The sequence below is a fragment of the Lineus longissimus genome, chromosome 9 (genome assembly GCF_910592395.1).
Source record: "Lineus longissimus chromosome 9, tnLinLong1.2, whole genome shotgun sequence".
NCBI lineage: Eukaryota > Metazoa > Nemertea > Pilidiophora > Heteronemertea > Lineidae > Lineus > Lineus longissimus.
Window position 1 is genome coordinate 5,457,017 of NC_088316.1, and position 25,591 is coordinate 5,482,607.

Here is a 25,591-nt window from a genome sequence, read left to right on the forward strand (position 1 = left end):
GAAGACCTAATGTATTCAGCCCCACGAGTTATGCTTGAATGTAGAAAGATAGATTGAGAATCGAGCTTTCTTCCCCTTCAACGAAACAACGGTTTAAAGATCACCGCGGAGAATCAAAATTCTGAACTCCAGGCATTTTGTGCCAAGTCCAGGTTCCGAGTCATCTGGTATCCCTGAATTCCGAGTCCCTCAATAGTTTTCTCGCAAAAATGGCTCTCCCATGGCACACCTTGATATGGTAGTATTGAACTTGATGCGTACATTTGGATTTAGAGCTACTGGGCCTGCAATGGACTGATTTCAAACACCATATCTCTGTTTGGGCGGCGTGACGAAGGAAAAGATCGTCAAGTAATCAGCAACAGCAAAAGCTTTTCACTCACTGAGCCAATCGGATGGTACCTTTAATGTGAAACATCAACTATCGTGTCGCCTATGATCCCAGACCCAAATGTGCAAGTTGAATTAGAACTTCATCACGTCTTTGAAGGAAGAGAGCGCTGTTTTCCTAGACGCACAATCGAGAGACTCAGAATTCAGGAATACCAGCCGACTCGGAACCTGGATTTGTCACGTGATGCTCGGAGTTCAGTATTTCGATTCTCCGGGGTGAAGATTGGGTCATGGGGCATTGCTATTAATGCAGGGACAAGTTTACTTTAAAAATGGTTCCTTCATTGGCACCAAATAGAACACTACTTCAAGGAATGACCGAGCTATCTTACCTTACTCCTTTATCTGTACCGTCAAGTCGGTATGAACCAAACATGCCAAATGCTGCAGAATATTCAGTTTGCATCTTATTTTTGTTTCAGGACAAGGCGGATGATTCCTTTACTCCGCTTATTCTTTTCATGTGTACTGAAAGTGTATGCTTTACCCTTTGTTTCAATCAACTATTAGACGGTAGAAAACGGGTTCAATGGGCCATATGAATAAAAACTAGCATTTGCTTTCTCTACCGATTTTGAAGCATTTGCTAGTACTCGTATGATTAAAACCGTTGCAAATGCTCGGAAATTCAGATTCTCGTACAAGTCAAAGCAAACGCTTTTTAGCATCTAGAGTTTGCTTCGAAAGGGAACAAAATCTTCATATGAATAAAGTGTAGCATAGGCTTTTAACTTGATCGGAAATGCTTCGATTTTTCAAGGTTGCATGCTCCTGAGGTGACTGCAAAGTTGAAATAAAAGGTTTGTCATCTTCCGAATGGCTGATTTTATGACCACGTACCTGTAATAAAGTATTAAGTCGTTTTCCAATTAAATAAGCAATATCCATTAGTCCGTCTATAACTTTTTCCCAGTCGTAATCTGGATTACGTACCTGCTGGTTGCACATCCCTCGTACAACCGTTAGACGTTGCTGGACAATCTAATAATATGTATCATTAGGTTTGAAAAAAAATTGAATCGGGATTTGCATCGTTCTTTTTTATTCCTTCACTGATCACTTCGGACAAGACTGTGCATTCAGAGGGATGTTCGGTTTTGTCTCCAGATATGTGACGGACAACTTCTCATTCTTACCAATTTCGCACTGCAAAGTATCTTTGAAAGCCCGAAGCTGGTAAGGGATGAAAAGACCCGAAGAAATGCTCCATTACCTCCCTGAGCAGTGCCTCACTTTGAAAGGGCAGGTCAGTCCCTAAAACCAGCAGAAGCCAATATGTCAGTTGGACTTTTTTCATGGACACCCTGTACACTATCAGCTATTAGCACTGGGACACCCTTTACACTACCAATGACGATTAGTTGAAAATGTTCTGGGACACTCAGTACAATGGCCGAAGGCCCGATCCCATACTCCCATTCATAGGAGACCTACGAATCGGTTTCAACAACCCAAACAATAAGGATTGGACTCGAAACTGAAGTATATTAGATATGAGGCCTGGACAACCCTCTCTGGAATCCCAGCCAATGATCGGCCTTCTCAACAGCTCTGTTCGCCACCCTATGAGTCAGGGGCGGCGACACCGGCTGTTAATGAAGTGGTGTTATTTTCATGAAACTACAGTATATACGCACATACAAAAAGGAAATAAGAGACGCGTTCGACTGAGTAAAGGGAATACATGACTATTAGAATAGACCTGATCGATCTCAGGCGTCAGATCAATATTCACTAAAATGACACAATAGTGTGATCGTTTTTCACCATAATCATGACAATGCAGGGGCTTTGTATAACAAGAGGCTCAAGGGCCTGGGGCTCAGCTGATTTCTTGGAACGAGCCAACCAAGTCGGTGTACGATCACAACCCAGTTGACAACCAGTATAAACTGCAGTTTTGACCTTAACATGTAATCCTCCCAAGTCAACCCGAGGCAAACCAGTCCAGTAGATGCATGTTCACAACATGGGGGCAACCAGTATACAGTCGGGGACCTTCACAGCAATTTTGTTTTAAGTGAAGGTTGTCAGTCACAAACCAGTCCAGTAGATGCATACTCACAAGCCAGGGGCAACCAGTAACTGCAGTCCTGGTGAGTCCAAAAACATACCTAGACCAAATCCGGGATGACGACAGCACAAGACGATACACGTCAAATTCGTCGAAGCGTGATACTTTGCAAATGGCCAGTGACTCATCAGGCCTATGAGTCTAGTCAGTTGACAGGGATAGCCTATATCTGCATCCGTGTCGGGTGGTACAATGATGCTGGGCTAATTAGAGTGGACGGCTAAACTAAATTCTCAAGTCGACCACTCTTATTTAAAAACCCCTTCTGAACAAAGGGTACTAAACTATTTTGCTCTCATCAAGGCGAGTGTATCATTACTTTGCAGGGGCAAATGGAAACACTGTCTCCCCTTGGACAGGTGATCAACACTAAGTTCACAGCTGACATTCGTTTCTCGGGCTAGGATTCGTTGCTAACTCAACAGACTTGGGAGTAGATCGCCAGGAGCTCACCATAATATTGAAGAAAACAGCTCGTTTGAGTAACCTTCGAGTAAAACTGATCAGAAGATGCCGACAGGTAGTCGACACTGAGGAGTTTTCGGGTCGACAGGCAAAAACAACCGTTCGCACTGAAGTACATGTATATGCAACTAACTCGACACTTCATTAGTGGTCCGGATTTGTGGTGACCCCTTATGCCCTTGGAGTACAGGGTTGAACACTGCTGCCCTTGCATATTTTTACTCACGCCGCTGTCCAAGTCTGTGATAAAGGTCAGTCTCAGGCGATCACGTTGCCGGGCATTTAGGGTAGGAATGAACGTCTTGATCCTATGCTCGTTATCAAAACATTCCTCATATGTCTTTTTTCAGATAACACTTTGATTCTCTAATTATAAAGGTAAACTCCTCGCAACTCATGTTGCTTTCCCGGCAAATGTATCTGCATTCGAGTCTTGAGCGAGCGGATATGAAAAAAAAAAATCCGGTAGTCTACGTTAACGAATAAAAGGTTTGTGGCCGTTTGGGTAAAAGGCCAGGAAGGCATATAAAGGAAAGAGAGGAATTATGGCACAATCATATTACCGTACATGCACGCCTTTTTCCAAACCTGTGATTTTTAACCATACTGTGCGGTAATGAAACACTCTGCTGCAACATGTAGCCTTAAAGCTGTCGGGTCAAATATACATTCCAGAGTAAGGCCGAAGCCTCAGGAATATTCGTGATGTGCATTAATAGGATATTCTACTGAATATACTCATTCCCCCCATTGCACGAATCGAAAGCGAGGCGTTCTCTGCAGACACCGCTGGGTGCACTTTGAGAGAGCGTCCGGCCATAGATATGCAACGGATGTAGAGCAAAGAGATTCGCGGTCCGATTCCGGGGTGTGCGGTCCAATTCCTGGAGCTCTTTGCTCAAAAAAGGGGATAAAACTTCAATATTTTTTCCACGAGAAGTCGACAGAAAATGCCTCGCTTTTACTATAAACATGCCTCGTTTTCGTGGAATGTATGGTCCCATTTACGAATCGTGTTCACACCCAGCCATCCACTTCATGACGAAGGTCACAAAAAGAGAAGATGAAATCATCGCGCAACGATTGTCAACCGTCAGATCCTTGGTGAGGTGCTCACGGGAAAAGGTGGAAGCCATTTACCCAATGGAGAATATCCAATCGGATGAGTGGATATCGTACGAGAGGGAGGCATTCACAGTGGCAGTGATCGGAACTAGACCAACGAGGGAATTACCTGGAGAGGTGAACCACATCCTTGCGAGAGAGCTGCTAGAAGAAAGGTCACCATTGATGGTCATCGCCCGCACATCCTCGGGTGGAACAGTGTAGAAGGATACCAAGGTTGTATTCGAGTGGTCGACCGGGCGTGGAGGAAAGACAAACTCTTTACAGTGCAGAATCAGAGGACACATATAAAGGCTGCATATCCATAGGCTGTTCCGTGCCCTGCACAACATTCCCTTTTTACCGCCTGGCGCGCCACACGGAATGAACCTTCGTTGGTGTTATTGATCGTTCCCATAGGTTATGCCGTGTCACATTGCGGGCATATATGCACTGTGGATTGGGAATATAGGCCCATATTGGGATTGAACATGTCCATTCTTTTGCGAGTGAACAACACGGAAGCAATGTCTGAGGCGAAATTAATTCAAGAGGTTCATCAACGGGAACTACTCTGGGACCCCGAAACTGATGATTATCATAACAAGCACGAACCTGTAATTTGTTGCTTAAAAGTCAAGTTTTATATACATGTACATGTCAATTTGATGTTGCAAGTGAAAATACAAGTTACTTGTATTTTCATTTTCAATATTCATGAGAAATTGTCTTCTGAAATAATGACAGCGTGCGGATAAACGCCTACCTTTCTTCTCGCACCTCCGTCCGTACCGATTGACCGCTGCGAAATGAGGACTACAAAGGCCTACATGACCAAAAAGGAATATCCAATGGAGACGCAGGGCATAGTGCCAGGTCACAAGGATGTTACGCCATAACGCCACATTACACAAGGGCATACCCTATGGATACGCGGCCTAAGAGGGACCACACTGCCATAATACTGACGGACTCAATGAGTTGACAGATTCCACATCAACTCCCGTAGTGTTGTTGACCCTTTTCCATTGAATGATAATGAGCTCTTCGACAACTACAAACTTTAATGAGTTCGGCTCTCCATTCAGGGAAAAAAAGTCGCTGTTTGGTAAGCCGGGCTTGCCAAATAGTCGCTTCCTTAAAATTTATGTGTATCATGGATAGAGAACAGCATACAGGATTCTGAAGCGGCTATGAGAAATTGGCAAGTCTGGCACGGATAATTTGCGTTTGGTACTCTATAAAATTTGACCCGCTCTTGTTGAACCCAGGAAGGCCAAACCCGGTGTGACAGCGGATATAGTCCCCCTGGAGTCATAGTCCGGTAGCATTGCATTTGACCAAATAAGCAGCATGATCTATTGTACCGCTAACCCTAACCAAAACATTTAGCAATGCGGGCTATTGTTACACGGACTATCAGCCCTAGGACTACTATCCCTTGCACACCGGCTTTAACCGTGCGAACTGAAATAACATGGACGAAACATTTATATAGTTCGACGACAGGTGGCGGTGTGCCATTTGTTGGCATTCACATCCATCGGAGTGTGGACAAAAAGCTAAACCGATCATATTCGGATCCGATCTAAATGCAATGGGGAACTTTATTACCAGTAAACGGCAATCTTGACACTATGGAGGGGCTGATTTCGTTCCTTACAACGCCTCCAGTAACATTTAGGTAGATGCTAAATCGGATGATAGCCAGACGGTACGACCGTAACACTTGAAGCATAAAAATGCAAAAGAGAAACAACGTTTAATAGTGGATCGAGTGGGAATCGTACACGGGCCGTTCGAGTGATAAGCAGCGTGTGTAACCATTAGGTCAACGAGGCAGCTGGCCGACCAACGAAAATTTCGCCATAATATAAACTAATCCTTATTACTATATAGTGCTACCCCTAAGCCTAACCCTTACCGCCCGGGGCAGCCAGGGCGGCGGGGGGGGGGGGGGGATATTACCCAAAAATAACTGTGATCCGCCCGCGCGTACTGTCCTATACTGTAGAGCCATCTACAGTATGGAATACTTTAATATTCCAGCCAGGCAGTACGCATAGGTGGTTAGTTAAAACTAAACTAGTTTTAACTAGTTTAGTTTTAACCCAATGGTGGTTAAGTTTTAAAAAACTTAACCACCATTGGGTACTGCCTGGCTGTCCGATTTAGCCAACACCAACCAGATGCTGGTAACACCTGTCGGTGTTGGCAAAACCATCCAAAACCACCCTGATTTCCGAAAATGAAAAATAAGAGTCTCATAAAATGAGCAGATTTGCAGTATCAATGCAAAAAATCAAACAATCACAGACTTTGATTACTAAAATAATCACATATGTATTTCAATAGAAAGGGTATACATTTCAATTCTATACACAATATACATGTACATATATCATAGTATATCATCCATTGTTTCAACAAGAAGTCATACAAACGAATTAGATGAATATTGATTCTCTTTGGTTCCTACTGTAAATATCATATCATCTATTGTACCAATAAAAAGAAACAAGAGGCCCAAAAGCCTGGCGCTCAGCTGAATCTTTTTTCAAACCAGATATGGTGCCATTGTAATGAACAATACGAATGCTACGTGCCCAAAACAATCCCACCCGAGACATTTGCATGTTTGCATGTGAAAGTTACATGACTACAAGTTTTATTGTACAACATGACTCTGCAACAGTGTTTTAGTTAGCTAAAACACCTGCAATACCCTATACCAGAAAAAGTTACGGTCATACATAAAATCGCAGAGGGGCGACAATACTGGCACTGCCCCTTTGATGAAGGATGCCATGCTCCACAGTGCTAGTTCTACAAAGGCCGAGACACTCCACCACCATTTTGCATCTGTTTTATACACCAAGGAGGACCCGGAAGACACGCCAGACCTAGATGAGAGTCAATACCCGACGTTCCATCCCATTGTTTTTTTGCTCCTCAAGGTGTCCTGAAACTCCTACAAGGTATCCACCAGCACAAAGGGGCTGAACAGTTGACACCAGTCCTCACCCTACTCTTCCAAGCTTCTCTACACCAAGGCAAAATACCAACGCCATGGGGCTCAGTCACCCCGTTGTTCAAGAAAGGAGACCGGCACAAGGCGGAAATCTACAAACCTGTCTCCCTGACTAAATCTCCTGTAAATTACTGGAACATATAATTCACAGCCATGTCATGTCATCAATCACTGCCTGCAAGACAAGGCTATACTACAATTGGATTCAGAAAGAACCGATCATGCGAATCACGACATCTGCTGACGATCCATGACACAGCCGAAGGACAGAAGGGCAAGAAACAAATCGATGCCATCTTGTTGGACTTCTCCAAGGCCAAGACAAAGTCCTGCACAAATGACTCGTGTTAAAACTACAAACCCTTTATGTACCAACAATGATACATTTCAGGTTTCATACTAGTTTATCTAAATTTATTTCGAAATAATGTTAACTGTTGGATCGGGGCATTTGTAGCCCCTATAAATAGCTCAATATATCCTGTCATGAATCATGAAGATGCTAGGTTTCTTTATTCTTATACCTGAATTATATTATTTGATCATAAAACTATCTGATTTAGATACAATAAATACAATGGTAAAGCTTAATGTACCAACAATGATACATTTGAGGTTTCATACTAGTTTATCTAACATTATTTCAAAATGAAATATTTTCAAAGCTACTGGTGTCTCTAGTTAAAGCCACAGATTTGACTAGATAGCAGCATTTCTCATGGTACACGTACATTGCATTACCATTAAGTGATGCCAACTATAATTTGGGTTGATACATGAAACATTTCAATCGGCATACAAGGCATTCCACAGCACTGAAACAGCGTTGCTGCGGGTCCAAAATGACATTCGGCTCATGGTAGACAAGCATGGTGCAGCGTTCCTGATACTCCTTGATTTGAGTGCCGCCTTCGACACTGTTGACCACGATATTCTCCTGATGAGGATGAGGACTAGGCTGGGCATCGACGGAACTGCGCTAAACTGGTTCAGGTCATACCTCTCACTTAGATCGCTACATATCGTGATCAATGGAAGCAGATCTGCTCCTCGTACCCTGCGCTATGGTGTCCCACAGGGCTCAGTACTTGGGCCTATTATTTTCCTTATCTATATCCTACCACTTGGCGACCTGATAGACAGTTTCTCTACCCCACGTCATGGCTTCGCTGACGACACTCAAGTCTATGTTGCATTGCCAAAAGGGCAAGCACAGCAGAATATTGTTCAGTTAGAGGATTGCCTGCTAAAGATTCAGGACTGGTTAGCCAAGAACATGCTCAAGGGGAACCCAACGAAAACTGAACTCAAGTTGTTTGGCTCTCAACAAGCTTTGAACCGTCTCAATATAAGCTTTGAACCGTCTCAATATAGAGTCCCTCTCAGTAGCGGGGATTGACGTCCAAGTGACAACAGGACCAGTGAGAAACCTGGGAGTTCTTTTCGATCAAACAATGTCAATGGAAAATCAAGTGAATAGTGTTGTAAAATCTGCAACGTACCATCTTTGGAACATTGGCCGGATACGCAATTGTCTTCCCGAAAGTGCAGCTAAACTCCTGATCCAATCCCTTGTGTTAACAAGACTGGATTATTGCAACAGCCTCCTTGCCGGCATTACCAAGAACCTAATGCACAAACTCCAACTTACACAAAATCATGCTGCCAGGATAATAACTCGAACTCGTCGTGACCAGCACATTACGCCCGTGCTCAGGAGGCTACACTGGCTTCCTATTCCTCAAAGAACTGACTTCAAGGTGTCACTCCTTTTGTTTAAGTGCAAAGCTGACCTTGCCCCATGCTATCTATCAGATATTGTGCCACTGTATGAACCCAGCCGATCCCTGAGGTCGCAGAACCTAGGTTTGCTCCAAGTACCCAGGTACCGCCTGGCATCATATGGTGGCAGAAGTTTTGTGGTGTATGCTACACAACTCTGGAACAGACTAGACATGAATGTGCGAAATGCTCCAACTGTGAGCACATTCAAAAAGGTACTGAAGTCGAGATTATGGTGACTTTGTTTTCAAAGCGCAGCCGAGCAATCATACGTTATTGGATAATTGCGCTATATAAGTCTTATTTGAATTGAATTGAATTGAATACATGACCCATCCCTGAAACTAAAGTTTCTAACGGCGCCCGACAAGACCGTCAGTCAAATCAGAATCTCACAAGATGTTGTCTGACACAAGGTGTAATGTACAACAGAGGTGATAAATAGAGCTTAGCGTTTTTACACCAGTTTAACATCAGTCTGATTTGCGACGATATTGTTTAAATTATCGGTAAGTCACTTTATGTGTTCAATAGATGCCGTTTGATACCAGCAAAATCACGTCGTCAATCTAGATTGAAATAAAGTAGAACCTCTCTATTAAGGACACCTTCGGGACTGGCAAGTGCTGTCCTTAATAGAGAGGTGTCCTGATTAGAGAGGTCAAATTGAATAGAAACTGCCCATTTCCTTACAAGAAATGGCCATTTTGTTAGTTCATACTTACCTATGGAACACTTTTGCATGTTACTCCATTTGGGCTCAAACACAAGAGTATCCCTTTAATTTTCTAAAGGGAGAACTGAGTTAACAGCTCGGCCGCCAGGCGGCGCCCTGACCGATCCCGCGAGATCGTGCCGATCTCATGCCGCCATATTTAGTCTTTACTCTTGAGCGTTAATAAAGAGTATGTCCCGTTTGTGGGGACGGCGGGAGGGCCGTGTTCCATAGGTAAGTATGAACTAACAAAATGGCCATTTCTTGTAAGGAAATGGGCATTTTGTGTCATTCAAACTTACCTATGGAACACTTTTGCATCGAATCCCAGCAACCTATTGGAGGTGGGAAACGAGGACTTACCTAAGGCTGAGCTGTTGTTCCATCCAGGAGGCACCACCGGCATATTAGCTAAGGAGGACCGCCAGGGGAAAGAAATGGGGAGAACCGGAGGACCGGTATTTTGATCTCGGTATTACAATCATATTATAGAGAGTAATAGACCCATTCTCCGGAAAGCGCTAGAATTGCGTAATAAAACCATCTTCTTTCCGGCAACAGAGCTTAGAGCAAGTAAGGCATGTTGAAGGGTGTAGAATGAGTTATTGCTAAACAACAATAAGAAATTGCGTCCTTTCTAGTCTACTAGGGGTTGCCTGGATGTTGAAGATAGGGCATATCAAAAATGGCGCAAGATGCGCGTTTGACTCTTCAATCGGGCTTCCCCCCCTTTTTTGATCTAGCCAGGATCAAACAACATGCCCCGCAGACACAATCGGGCCGATTGTGTGCATGCCATCTACGAGGGAAGAAACGTCTCGTAGGTAGAAACGAGAGAATGTGGAGTGATTACTCCAACATGCAGCGGAAACGACTTCTTGAAGAGCAACTCCTCGGTAGTTAGCCCAGGAGGTGGCTAGTGCTCTAACTTCGTGCGCTGAGATGTTAGCTAGCGCACGAAGATCAGAGGAAGTCTTCAAGGTGTTGTAGGAAAGACGAATAGTCTCCACAATCCACCTTGAAATAGTGGCGGCCGCTATCTCTCGTTTATTTCCCTCCTTATAGGACAAAAACAAACGCTCTCTCCCCTGGCGGATACCGGGAGGTTTTGTCCTATTTATGTAGAACTTTAGGGCCCTGACGGGACATAAAGTTCTGTCAGGAAGATCATAAGAGATCGTTCCTGACAGAGAGGGAATAGTAACCGGGGGCCGAGAGGCGGCCGGTCCCTGGTTCTTCGCCAGAAATCCTGGTATAAAAGCCAGGATAACCTCCCCTCCCTCTCTAAAAGCCAGCTTCTTAAAAGAAAGTGCATGGAGCTCTGATCTCCGTTGGGCGGTAGCCAAGGCTACTAGAAAGACCGTTTTGAGTGTCAGATATTTCATGGATGAAATAGACATGGGTTCAAAAGGATGCCTCATGAGCACCTTAAGGACAACAGAGAGGTCCCATTTAGGGGTGTTGTGAACCGGTCTAGGACGCTCTAATAACATTCCTCTGAAAAGAGGGGTTATTTGGTCCTCCCAACGAAGATCCCAGGTGCTTAAAACACGGAGGGTAGAAGCGATGGCGGACTTGTACCCTTTTATAGCCGTGACAGATAGTTGTCTTTCCGTGAATAATTCAATAAGGAAATCAACTAATCTGTATATAGAGGGAGAGATCGGATTAACTCCGTTCTCCCTGCACCAGGAAGTGAAGGTAGACCACTTTCCTTGATACACATCAAGGGTAGACCCCCTTTGAGGTGCGGACATGCGCTTGACAGCGATGTCCGAAAAGCCTCTCTGGTGGAGATGCAACTGGATAAGTTCCAGGCGTGAAACTTGAAAAATCCAGGGTTCTGGTGGTAGCATCTCCCCAGGGGGTGCCACAGGAGGTGCTTCCAAGTAGGAAGACTCCTGGGGTGATCTATCAGGAGCTCCAGCAAGGCTGGGAACCAGGCCTGATTTGGCCAGCAAGGTGCGATGAGAGTTATTCTCAAGATCTTGTTCAGGACTGGTTGGATGAGAGGGAGGGGTGGAAACGCATATGCGTTCAGCCCGACCCAAGAGGCTGTAAGGCTGTCGACTTCCAGGGCCTCTTCGTCCGGAAGTGGAGAGTAATAGATGGGAAGGCGATTGTTCAGCCTGGTGGCGAACAGATCTACCTTCGGAGATTGCCAAAGGCGACAAAGGTCGTCTACAATCTCCTGATGGAGTGTCCACTCTGTCTGAACTAGCTTGTTCTGACGGGACAGGGCGTCGGCAAGGATGTTGCGATTGCCCGGTATGTGTCTGGCACATATCGATACTCCAAGGTCGGCACAAAGATGGTAAAGCTCCCAAGTTAGCTGGCAAAGAATGCCGGACTTTGTGCCTCCCTGTCTCCTGACATATGCTACTACTGTAGAATTGTCGGAGAACAGGGTTACTCTCCGATTCTTCAGGCGAAGGGAAAGAGCCCTCACGGCAAGAAGGACAGCCTTCATTTCCAATATATTTATTGGAAGAATGGTCTCCTCCCTTGTCCATAGACCTCTTATGGACATGTCCCCGTTGTTCAGATGTGCTCCCCACCCTAGTAGGGAAGCATCTGTGAACAGGGACACTTCTGGGGGCGGTGGAGCAAGATCTACACCGCTTTGGAGACGAGTCTCCGACTCCCAGAAGTTCCAGACGTTCTTGAGTAGGTATTGAGGTATCAATACCAACTTGTCTAATGGGTCCCTGTGGGGTTTCCATAGAGACATTAGAAACATCTGGATGGGACGCATATATAGACGGCCAAGGGGGATTTGGTCTGCTGCCGAATTCAGAAGTCCCAAAAGGCTCAAGCATCGCCTTGCGGGAGCTTGAGTCCTTCCTCTGAATTCTGCGACGAGATGAAGAATTTTCTTTATCCTGTCTAGGGGGGGCAGCATTTTCCCTATGGCCGTAAGGAACCGAACTCCAACGTAAACGAAGTCTTGGGATGGTATGAATTCTGACTTTGTTTCGTTGATAATCCAACCTGCGGAAACTACTTTTTGCTTTAGAACCTGAAGTTGTTGCAGTAGTAGTTCCCGCGATTTGCAACGGAGTAGCCAATCGTCTAGGTAGTGATGGAGCTTGAACCCCATCACGTTAAAGGGAGCGACGAAGGCTGTGACTATCATCGTAAAAATTAGGGGTGCCGATGCCAGACCGAACGGCAGGGCCCTGAATTGATACGTCTTTCCTTCGTAATGGAATCGAAGGAAGTGTTGATAGTCTGGATGGATCGGTACATGTAAGTACGCATCCATTAAATCCATCGATACCGCCCAATCGTTGGGCTGTATCGCCGTTGCTATAGACCTGGTGGTTTCCATCTTGAAATGAGGAACATTCAAGAAGGTGTTTAACCTGGAAAGGTCTATGATCAGCCTCCATGTCCCTGCTTTCTTGGGAACCAAGAAAACGTGGCTGTAAAAGCCGGGGGAGCATGGATCTTGAAGGACCTGGATAGCTTGCTTCTCCAGTAATGTCGCGACCTCTGCTTGGAGGGCAGAGGCCTTGACTGGGTCCTTCGGTGGCTGAACTGGGGTTGGATATATGGTAGTCGGGGGGGTACGGTTGAAATCTAGTTTCACTCCGTACCTCAACATGTCTGGGACTGGGGACCCCTTTGGGCACCAATCGTCCCAAATGTCTGCAAATTTTTGCAGACGGCCCCCGACTACCGGAGTCGGCTCCTTTTTGCGTCCGGGAGGAGAAAGGAGGGGGGAGTCACCTCTTCCGGCCAGCACCCCTTGGGCGAAAGGAGTGCTTAGTCGGACCGGATCCACCCTGGTTAGAGGAAGTATTTTTCCTCTTTCCAGTCCGGCGACCCTCCGCTTCCCGTCGGAAGGATCCAGCAGGAGCAGGCTGACTAGGCGGGGTAGGCCTAGGCAGGACCTGCCTGGCGTACGGGATTGAACCCGATGCCTGCTGGGGCCTCTCTATCTTTCTAGCGTTAGGTAGAGAGGTCTTGGCCCTCTGTGTCGCAGTGGGGGCATATAATTTGTCCCAATCTTTCTGTGCTTGAGCCGCCTCTTGTACAGAATCTGCGAACAGGAAAGAACCGTCCATAGGAGCGGTTCTTAAGGCCCCTTCCAGCTGGAGGGATCTGATGACATTGAGAGAGCCCAGTGCGGCGTCTCTACGGAGTAGGACGCTATTTGCTGCGGTCTTGGCGGACAGCGCAATAGCGTGCCTAATCGAATGTGACAAGGATGTCACAAGCGATTTTGTGTCATCAGATAGTGACTCATTATCTTTTAGGGATCTGGCTAGGGCCAGGTTAGTGTGCTCTGCGTAGGAGAGCACCGCTAACGTGTTTTTGGCCAGACCCTCTTGTGCTCTAAGGTCTCGGTAAGCCGAGGAGGAGGTCACCCTAGGCACGAGTTGGTCCAGCTGTACATCGTCCTTTAATATGGAAGTCGATGCTGCAGCTGGACAGCCGGCCGAGCTGACTCGATAATAGTCAGCGCGGTACTGCCTAACGGGAGGAAGTTGTGCCGTGAACAACTTCCCCGGTTTACACCAAGCTTCCGGTCCGACTGCCGGAAGGACAGGGATGGAAGTACGTTGGTGGGCGCCTTGTGAGTCTCTGATTGTACGCTCCAAAAGTTCAGAGACTGCTAACACCGACGGGGAGGGAGGAAGGAATTCAAGTGCCCGAGTGGAGCCTTGAGAAACCTGTGGATTGGGATCCACTTCCTGTCCCCAGAGTGAAAAGGTCGGTGTTGACAAGGCTGGCAGTTCCGGCGGGGTAGGGCACAGATCCTGCGGGAGGTACGCTCTGATCAAGGATCTGAGTGTCCTCATATCCGACAGGATACTGGCCTCCTCTGGTGACAGCTCCTCCTGATTGGGGGAGCGGTAGCCTGGCTGAGAACTCTCGTTCTCAGAAAATTCCTCTAAAATAGAGGAGTCGGATGGTGGGTATCCGATGGGACCAGGCGCACCAGAGGAACCGGAACCCTGCTCCAGATGGCTGAGTCTATCAGAAAGACCTGCTACCATCTGGATGAGCTGGGACAGTTGCTGTCCCGACTCGGGTTCTGGACCCGACGTGCGGCTTCTCTCAACGACGGGCGGTTGAGGCGAGGGTGAGCGCATAAGCGAACCCTGGAAGCCGTATGTGCGGGCGAATGGGTCTTCCGGAAGCGGAAGTTGCCCATATTCTGAACCAGAGTTCAGATGTCCTCTCTGCGTAGCTCGTTCCATGGGAACGACGCCTCTGCTACGAGGAGGGGGTGGCACTTCCGGTTGGTTCCACCCAAGAGGTTGGCCAACGTAGGAAGGTGCCTGCATTTCCGGTAGGACGAAGTCCGAAACCGGAAATGCCCGTAACTCCTTCGCCGGTATGGAGCTACCAGAAGCCCTTTTAGAAGGAGGTACGGAGGGCGGAAACGCTGTTACCGAAGACGCATGGCGTTTCGGAGGTGGCGTTATAAGGTCCGGCCCTACTCTACTGTGTCCGTGAGGACTGGGGTTATTTCGCAGTAAAGACTGAGAAAAACCCCCAGTAGAGTCTTCGGTTACTGAAAAACGGGAACCCGCGTCAGTAACCGGAACTGCAATCGGCGGACCGGAAGCAGGGTGCTCCCGCGGGTACAAAGGGCTTGTACTCGGGGGAGCGGACGACAGGGGAACCGGAAGGTTCCCTGAGGTCCGGGGTATATTAAACCCTTGGAGACTTATTGGATGTAAGTCTCCCTTGGGACCACATACATTAATAATGTCAGATCCCGCATCCTTCGCAGCCGCGGCCGGAACCGGAACTCGGCTGACGGAAGGGGTGGTGGCGGGAGGTTTGCTAGACCTCCGGGTTATATGCCCGGAAACGGAACCGGAAGAGGGTTTAGGCGTCTTCGCGGCCCGTTTCCCGCCACCAGACGCATTCCTTTGTGGTGAGACAAAGGATGCCGTCGGAGGGGTACGCCATATAAAAAATGGTACCAATGACAATAAAAACACTGGGAACCCCAAGTAGGCCAGAAAGGACGCAATAATTAATGGAAAGGAAAACATGCCTACTTGAATTAAACACTATTGCAATCGATCTGAGTCTTGTTTATTACAATAGAGCGGAGAATAGCCTACTTAACTCTACCCTACCAAGATCAAAATAATGGAGCCGGGTCGACTAAGCTAGCTAAGAAAATGTCTATAATTAAATAGACTGGACAATACTAATGCCAAGATTAGTTTGGCGGTCTACTCCGTAGGTGAATGAACCCAAAAATCGTCTAGACTTGGCTGGTTGAATTTGGTTTTAAATCGAATTCACGGCAGCTTTGAAAAAACGATGTGCTTCGTAGAAGCACAAGAGTAAAGACTGAATATGGCGGCATGAGATCGGCGCGATCTCGCGGGATCGGTCAGGGCGCCGCCTGGCGGCCGAGCTGTTAACTCAGTTCTCCCTTTAGAAAATTAAAGGGATACTCTTGTGTTTGAGCCCAAATGGAGTAACATGCAAAAGTGTTCCATAGGTAAGTTTGAATGACACAAAATACCAATTTTGGACCAAAACTAGTGTCCTTAATAGAGAGGTGTCCGCTAAGGGAGGTTCCACTGTAATACTAAATGTTTTATTACCAATATAAAGACCATAAAGCTGTGAAAAAAAGTGTTCTTATGCATAAAAAACAAGTAATTTTAAGTTTCAGTCAGGGGCTACAATTACCCCAAAGCCACGGAGTAATTGTAGCACCTGACCACAAGTCTTGAATTGTCTCTCGGAAGCATTGTTTTTGATAAAATGCTCTTAATCACAGGCAATATTATTGGAAGAGGTGCCACTACAAGATCAAGGCCGGTTTTTGTGAATCTGCATGGAAATCTCTTGCGTAACCTAGGTTATAGATGAAAAAGGGGCTATAATTACTTCATTTTACCTTACATCTCAACTGAATCATTACTCCTCACCCCGACAGCATGAGGGCCTCACGGGCCACCCAAATGGTACTAATCGTTTGTAAAATATCGTAAACATATTTCATCAAAAACATACATGTATCACCTGCTAAAAGGCAGTCCCAACTGCCATATTAAATGTGGAAAATTTTCACACATTTCTTAGATGACAAATATCAATGTACATTTATATCAAAATAATCTTTCAAAATATAACATTAATCAATGGTCTAACATTGTATATCTCAACTGAATCATTACTCCTCACCCCGACAGCACGAGGGCCTCACGGGCCACCCAAATGGTACTAATCGTTTGTAAAATATGGTAAACATATTTCATCAAAAACATACATGTATCACCTGCTAAAAGGCAGTCCCAACTGCCATATTAAATGTGGAAAATTTTCACACATTTCTTATATTACAAATATCAATGTATATCAAAATAATCTTTCAAAATATAACATTAATCAATGATCTAACATTGTACATCTCAACTGAATCATTACTCCTCACCCCGACAGCATGAGGGCCTCACGGGCCAACCAAATGGTACTAATCATTTGTATAATATGGTAAACATATTTCATCAAAAACATACATGTATCACCTGCTAAAAGGCAGTCCCAACTGCCATATTAAATGTGGAAAATTTTCACACATTTCTTATATTACAAATATCAATGTATATCAAAATAATCTTTCAAAATATAACATTAATCAATGATCTAACATTGTACATCTCAACTGAATCATTACTCCTCACCCCGACAGCATGAGGGCCTCACGGGCCACCCAAATGGTACTAATCATTTGTATAATATGGTAAACATATTTCATCAAAAACATACATGTATCACCTGCTAAAATGCAGTCCCAACTGCCATATTAAATGTGGAAAATTTTCACACATTTCTTATATTACAAATATCAATGTATATCAAAATAATCTTTCAAAATATAACATTAATCAATGATCTAACATTGTACATCTCAACTGAATCATTACTCCTCACCCCGACAGCATGAGGGCCTCACGGGCGACCCAAATGGTACTAATCGTTTGTAAAATATCGTAAACACCATCGCAGCAGCTATGACAACCCCTGCAGCAGAGCCATAGGCGACCCGCACGCCGTAAGTATTGTACGCCCATCCAACGTAGATGGGACCAACGGTCCTCGCCAGACTACCGGAGGCGGTCAAGACTCCCATCATGAAACCCTGAAACCAAGAAATGAACAAGAGAATTGATTTGATGTAGATGCAATATTTTGTCCAAATAAAAGTTATTATGAAACAGTTGCCTCCATGTAGGTTTCTCTAAATGCCCACGAAGGGTCTCAAAAGAGGGTACGTTTTACATATGGAAATGCATATACATGCAGATATATATCTTTGTTTACAAAATGATGTCATTCTGACGTCATTACCGTTGGCTGCACGCGCATACTCGTATTTCAACAGAGGGGGTGGCGTGACGTGACAATATCAAATGTTTCACTTGGATATGAAGAGTTTTTCTTGCCTATCTCGTGACTTGCATGTAATTTTAGAGCAAAACTTGGATACGATTTTGTCACAATAACAGCCGTATATCATCGGTTAATCATCACCATATTATCAAGAGAAATCTCAACAGGATGACAGTTGGACGCAAATTTTCTTCATGAAAACCATGTTGAAGAGATACATGAGTGTGCGCGCATGATGTTTACAAATTAGCCGTGACGTCAGCAGATATCCACCTATACATGTATTGATCTAAAACGAAAAATATTTTTGCCACCACCCAAAAATTAACCAGCAAAACAAATCCTGTCAAAAACCTGGCCATCTCCTTTTGTTTCAAGCAATGTTCTCTAACAGAGCTCATCAAAACCTAAAACATTTATCTTCATCTAAACAACTGTTCCGTTGGTTCCGTTTTGGTGCACTAGATTCTGCATGAAGATGTCACTGGGGAGCAGGTTTAGCCAAGTTATAAGACATAGTAAAGATGAAACCGACTTAAAATTGCTCCAGGCTATAGTCCAACTCAAAAATGACATCCATCCTGCTTTGGTCATTGACACCCAGCGTACGCGCGAGTTGCGCGCTGAGTTTCACGTCAATGACACACTTATCTCTCCATCTTTCATAAATTACACATGACCTTCATGCACAAATTACGCACGACCTATGCGCTGGGTTGCGCGTCAATGACTCGAATTTAGGGATGACAAATGTGATCTGGACTGTATTACTCTCATACTCTCTTGGTGTTGCAACCAAACAAGGTAACACCAATTTGATACCATGTATAGCAGGATCGCCGACAATCCTATTTCATCAATGTAGTTCTTCTCTTCAATACACCCACAGGCCAGTACAAGCTGGTCAAAAGATTTTAAGCCTCTTTTTGTCCAGACAAAAACCACTCGTGTTTCATGGTAGGGTGGAAAGGTCACAGCCTAAAAAAGCAGGGTGTAGCACCCAGCTTTGAATGGAAATGCATTACCACAAAAAAGGCATGGCAAAAAGAGATAATCGAGAAGAGGGTTCACTAAACTTTCCCTCATTTCCACTCACCTGAGGCCTTGGTCCTAATATTTTTGAAAATAATGTATTCGCTATCACAAAGCATATTGGGTAGCCAATGGAGACGAGGGCTGACGCAGCAAGGAACTGTGCGAGGTACGTCATCGGCGTATACAGACACCATTTATGCGAGGGATCACAACCTGCTGGTTCTGCAGTATGATTGACAGGTGGCAGCACTGATGAATTCGAGGAAGGGCTCAGAAGTAAGTCCATGGGTGTTGTCATCTGGGGCGTGTAAGTTGACGCATTTGATGACGTATAATTCACTGAAGACGAGGTTTGCACTGACGTTGTAAAGTTTAACGCCGATGTTGTCAAATCCATGGATGTGGTCAAGTTCCCTGGCACCGGCGTTGTTGAGTTGTGCATCGAAGGGCCTATGACTGCAAGAAAATGAAGCTAGATAATAAGCGTATAACACTCTAAAGCTGTGTTCACACTAGCGTTTTAATACGAATTGAATACGAATTAAAACCTGAATTCGTATTAACTGTTCAGACTGAAATCGTTTTGGAACGATGCCAAATTGGTTTTTCGAAAACGGTTCCCGCACCGTATTGAATTCGCATCAGAATTCGGATCGCCCGATACGCATTCGGTCTGAACAACTCAATGCGCATTAACAAGGCTGCCTTCCTGTTCGCATGGGCATTATGTTAGTTCCGTTCTAGCGCATGGAGAAAGCATGATAAATGTCAAGTCGGGCACACGCGTTTGTCGCAATAGGGTTTACTACATGATGGACCAAATTTTGGGGAACAGGCCCATCACCGACCCTGCGCGTGTTATCGATACTGCTGCAATGGCTGCTGGAACCGGTAGGCACACCCCTGTGCCTAGGTGAAGGATTGATGAGGGTGCCGGCAACACTCCCCCACTGCCGGCGTTGCCGTTCCTCATCTTGTTGGACATCCATCTCCATGCACGCATGCCATGTTGTTGTTGTAGCGGAGACATTTGCACCTCCCGATCAGGAGAGACGATTTGTTCTCCTAATGGTCAATAGGCGGCGATACTGGTTAATGCGCATTGGCATGTTGTGTGTGAACACCCCCAATTAATGCGAATTAACGTTGATTCGTATTCTGGGGCACGTATTCCGGAATGCGCAATCAATACGTATTCAGTGTGAACGCAGCTTTAAGAACACCGGATTTTCCAAAATTACTGAACAAATTTCTCCTCTCCATGACAGGCCAGCCTGGCAGGTTAGAACGCCTGCAGGATACTCAGCAAGCTTGGAAACTGACTCTCTGGACTGATGATGTTGTATTATCCTAATCGATTCTTACCAACATATTGGAAGTTGGGAAACTTGTTTCCCCAGGGCAGGTAGATGAAGAAGCCAATCAAAATGATGAGGAAGCCAAGCAGCATCATCACTCTCTCAGGGATCCTGAAAAGAGAGACAAGGAGCAACCTTTATGAAAAAATCAGCAGAGAGAAACTTTCAACATTAAGATTTAGTCTATGATGTTCTTCATGCTGAGTTTTGTTTATAATCCTGTACATGCACCTTGACAGCAGGGGAGCCTGATGAAGTAATAAATTTCCATAATCTACGTAGTATGATCTGATAGTCCATGAGCCAACGGTTCGAACCTAGAAATGTTAGATGAAGATTTTTTCTTTACTGTTTTCAATAGCCAGGGGAATGCTCAATATTAAAATTCAAGAGGGTGCTCGCTGATATCCATTGAGAATTTTTCAAAAAATGCAAATTTAGCCTGCCATTACTGAAATTCCATTAATTGGCTATAGCTATGATTAATATGCATGCAGGTCATATTATCTACCTGAATGAACAGGCCAGGTGCTGACAATGGGTAGTATGGGCTGAGAGATTTATTTCATCACAGAATAAGGGGAAATGAGTAGGATCTGGTCAGGTAATGATTTTTGATAGCTCTCTGCTAAGATTTGCGGAAATGGCCATAAAAAATGTTTTACATACAGAACAGAATATACCTCAACCGTGTCAACATTAGTGGCTGCCACATTAAAGTTGTGGCAGCCCCTTATCAACTTGAATCACCCCACAGACATGCGTCAAAAATCACTTGTCAATGGGGGGGGGGGGACATATGAAGTGATGTTGATAAGAACTGGTCATGACTGCAACCAAACATTGATCTTTAGTCCATACATGTACTTGCTGTAGCAGACGATAAATAATACTCGGTTTGATTTAAGCACACATCGCGATTATATGACCAATTTCGTCCACAGACAAGCAATCTCTTTATCACTTATTGCAGTGATTAATATAGTTTGTCTCTACATTGAACCTGGGACACAAATGGATGTCCCCCTTCTCCTAGAAGATATTAGTTGTGGTAGCACTGGCTTTACCAACACTGAGACTGACCTACTTGTCACCGCCCGCAACAGTAAAACCAGGCAAATGTTACCCTGAGCTTGGCAGGGTGAGACGGATTATTCCCTAACCACCCTAATTTCACCACACTTTGTGAAATCAGAATACATCAATTTCTTTCATTATCTCCTTGTGACATTCAGTCTCATGATTGTTCTGTGTGATGCACGCCTTGTTTTGCTGTGACGGGTCACATGTGTCTTCAGCTGAAGAAAGGGGCAAGCGACGTCTTGACAGACTTGTAGTGATGGGACAAATGAAGAAAGGGGCAGGGGAATTCTTGACAGACTTGTAGTGATGGGACAAATGAAGAAAGGGTCAGGGGAATTCTTGACAAGACTTGTAGTGATGGGACAAATGAAGAAAAGGGCAGGGGAAGTCTTGACAGACTTGTAGTGACGGGAAACTCCTACATGACATCATTTTGGGCATAGTCACCTATTTCATCAGGCAATAGGTAGAAGAGGAATGGTCTTCTCTGAGGTGCTAAGTACATGTATATATGGACTGAAAGTTTGTGTTAGTATTCCGGATTGACACTTCGAAAGTCTTGGCTGATATCATAATGGAGCATCACATTTTCCCTGCCTCAAGATCTTCTCGCTAACTCACAGAAATTTCCAAAATTTGCAACATACTGTTTAGATGTTTTTAAGCCAGATAAGGCGTGTCCGTAATACACATAGGCTTCTTGCACATAAAACAGGCCCTTTGTACAGGCACATCAAAACAGGCCTTATTATGGTCAACACAGTATTCTGGGAGGAAGGGGAATAAATCTTATGTACATGTAGGCAAATTCACACAAACAAAACAATATTTTGTTTTACATGAATAGAAAATTAATTTGCTTGCATGACATTTTTTTAATGAGACCCTGCTCCAAATTGCAAAAACCAAACGATATATTTTTGTCTGATCGAAATCAAAAACTAGGCTCTGAATTGAACCAATCAAAACCATAGCTTACCACAAGTCACAACAAGAACACAAATAGTTACTTATTTGAAATGATTATTTTTTGATAGATGTACAAAATATACATAACTACTTACAATAAATTTACATATTTACAAATATTAACAACATATAATAACTTGATAGCACCATTAATAGCAATATTTCAATCTGTTGTGGAACAGACTGTTGATTCTCGTTTAAGAAAATATCAACTTTGACATTATTCACAATTGAAATACTCTTAAAGTATGGAAATAATGAGACATTTTCTTATTAAAAAAAACAAATTATATCGTAATTCGGCAAAATAAAAATCATGAAAAAAAAATTTCGCATGAATTTGATATGCCATTTACAAAAATGAAGGGATGCAAAAATTTGGTGGTCCCAGTAGCAAGAAGCACATAAAATTCTCGACCAATCAAAACCTGTTATTCATAGTTCAGAGAACAAGGCGGCGGGATAATGGCTTCCTCGACTTCTTCCTGTCACATGACTTGGCTTTGGAACGGTAGAACTTCAAATCATCAGAGAAGTCCTTGTGTAACATTGGCATGTAAGTCTGCGGCACACATTTCTCAACGCAATGCTCGTAAAAATTCTTATAGCTGCCCTCCATAACGTATACTTCAGGATAATGAAGATGAGGATAATTGTCCTTGTTCATTTCACGATCCTGGTTCCTCAAGAAACGTGCAAGTTTTGGTCCTCGTTCTGATGAAAACTCACAATGGAAGATGAGCACAAGACGTTTCTCCACATCGGTTGTTCGTTTCAACCTTGCTACGAATTCACTTGTGATCTCGTCCTTGGTGTACAGGTTCTCAGCATTTTCAATATGGCCGCCTTGGTATTCGTACGGATATCGGCAATCGATGATTTTATACTCAACAGATTCGTCATGTTCCCCTGCGAGTAACTGTCCTACGGTATCCACTGTGACGTATTTCAGATCTTGATGTTTGCCGCTCACGCAGGGCAGTGAGCATGCTTGGGAAAAGTCACCAGTAAGATTGTCCTCATCAGCGCAACGATTTAACACAGATTTGATGTGAGCCTCGTTCGTAAGTCCAGGAGCGTTGTCTGAATGTCCCAAAGCACTGAAGTCCATTGAGATGCTTTCATTCAAAGTTGAAATGTCAGTTGAATCAGTATCAAATTTGCAACGTTTTGACTGTGAGCTCAAAGATGCCTGTTTCCGTTTGTTAAAAGATGGCCTTTTGCAAAGCATGAGCGAACTGTCCTCATCAGCATCGAATTTTGATGCTAGCGATTTCCGTAGACGTTGTCCAAACGATGGTGGGCAGGGGGCGCAGCCTGCTGCAGGTGGGAATCAAGCTGCACGTGGCCGAGGGCGCCAAAGAGGGCCCCCAGCTCCTGCCACAAAAAAGTGGTAAAAATGACAAAAAAGCTGGCAAGATGGGGGAATAACTTTAAAATAGGGCTGGCAGTGAAAGAGTTCATTTTGTGACAGCCAACAGAAAATGTGTTACCGCTCCTTTAAATAACTTGGATTAAGAAATGTATTTTGTTTTTATTTTTATTTTGTATTTATAAATAATATTTACATAAATTGACATTGTTTTCAAATTTACATATTTACATATTTACAGAAGACTCATTTTGCTTGCATGTGGCTGAAATCAAGGTTTTGTGAGCCTGTCAGTACTACTTTGAGGACTTTGAATCGGCACCGCAGAACAAATTTTCCTGATAGAAAATCTGTAAATTTTGTTTGAATGATACAAGGCAAAGGCCAATTCTGAGCCATGATGCCTGAATGATGATTTGATTTGATTAGGCTCAGCACAAGAGTCTAAAGCCACAGTTGAAATACTGAGTCTGTGTATAGCACCAATGTTTTTTCACACTCTAAGATCCCATTTTCAAGGGATATCCAGTTACATGATGATTTTGATTTAGTTTTTTTGCTGATCAGTGTCAGTCTAAAACATTAACCTACATGTACATCTGGATATCATTAGCACAATACAATGACCACTGTGTTTTAGAGGTCTGTATTAAGTGAATAGCACCAATAAATATCGTCTCTTATAAACAACATGCCCATGTTTGAGAAATATCCAATTTACCTCCTAATTTGCATTTCAAAGTTTCCGTTGTCAATGAGTTTGATTAGATATTTTTCAAACAAACAAAATTGCCATTATGTTCAAATCTCGAGTCGTGAGTTGAATTGTTCATTGTTCAGAGAACAAGGCGGCGGGATAATGGCTTCCTCGACTTCTTCCTGTCACATGACTTGGCTTTGGAACGGTAGAATTTCAAATCATCGGAGAAGTCCTTGTGTAACATTGGCATGTAAGTGTGCGGCACACATTTCTCAACGCAATGCTCGTAAAAATTCTTATAGCCGCCCTCCATAACGTATACTTCAGGATAATGAAGATGAGGATAATTGTCCTTGTTCATTTCACGATCCTGGTTCCTCAAGAAACGTGCGAGGTTTGGTCCTCGTTCTGATGAAAACTCACAATGGAAGATGAGCACAAGACGTTTCTCCCCATCGGTTGTTCGTTGCAACCTTGCTACGAATTCACTTGTGATCTCGTCCTTGGTGTACAGGTTCTCAGCATTTTCAATATGGCCGCCTTTGTATTCGTATGGATATCGGCAATCAATGATTTTATACTCAACAGACTCATCATGTTCCCCTTCGAATAATTGTCCTACGGTATCCACTGTGACGTATTTCAGATCTTGATGTTTGCCACTCACACAGGGCAGTGAGCATGCTTGGGAAAAGTCACCAGTGAGATTGTCCTCATCAGCGCAACGATTCAACACAGATTTGATGTGAGCCTCGTTCGTAAGTCTAGGAGCGTTGTCTGAATGTCCCAAAGCACTGAAGTCCATTGAGATGCTTTCATTCAAAGTTGAAATGTCAGTTGAATCAGTATCAAATTTGCAACGTTTTGACTGTGAGCTCAAAGATGCCTGTTTCCGTTTGTTAAAAGATGGCCTTTTGCAAAGCATGAGCGAACTGTCCTCATCAGCATCGAATTTTGATGCTAGCGATTTCCGTAGACGTTGTCCAAACGACAGCAATGATGAGGGAGTTGTAGATAGCGATAGATTGAGTCCCTTGAATTCCGTTACATATGAAGCATTGGAACTGCTGGTAGAAACATTCTCAAGACTGAAGTCCTTCAACACGTAATCATCCTCTGATTGTGGCGATC

At 44.2% G+C, this 25,591-nt stretch overlaps 1 protein-coding gene across 1 annotated transcript in view; it reads right to left on the bottom strand.

Annotated features, from left to right (window-relative positions):
• Positions 1–16,065: 16,065 nt before the first annotated feature.
• Positions 16,066–25,591, bottom strand: part of LOC135493763 (major facilitator superfamily domain-containing protein 8-like) — a 60,528-nt gene continuing 51,002 nt past the window's right edge. Inside the window, exons 8-10 of the mRNA XM_064781314.1 lie at positions 20,344–20,447; positions 19,040–19,434; positions 16,066–17,692 (exon numbers count right to left, since the gene is read on the bottom strand). Of these exons, the coding sequence (XP_064637384.1) occupies positions 17,474–17,692; positions 19,040–19,434; positions 20,344–20,447 (718 nt within the window). The 3' untranslated portion in view covers positions 16,066–17,473. The remainder of the gene's footprint in view (positions 17,693–19,039; positions 19,435–20,343; positions 20,448–25,591) is intronic.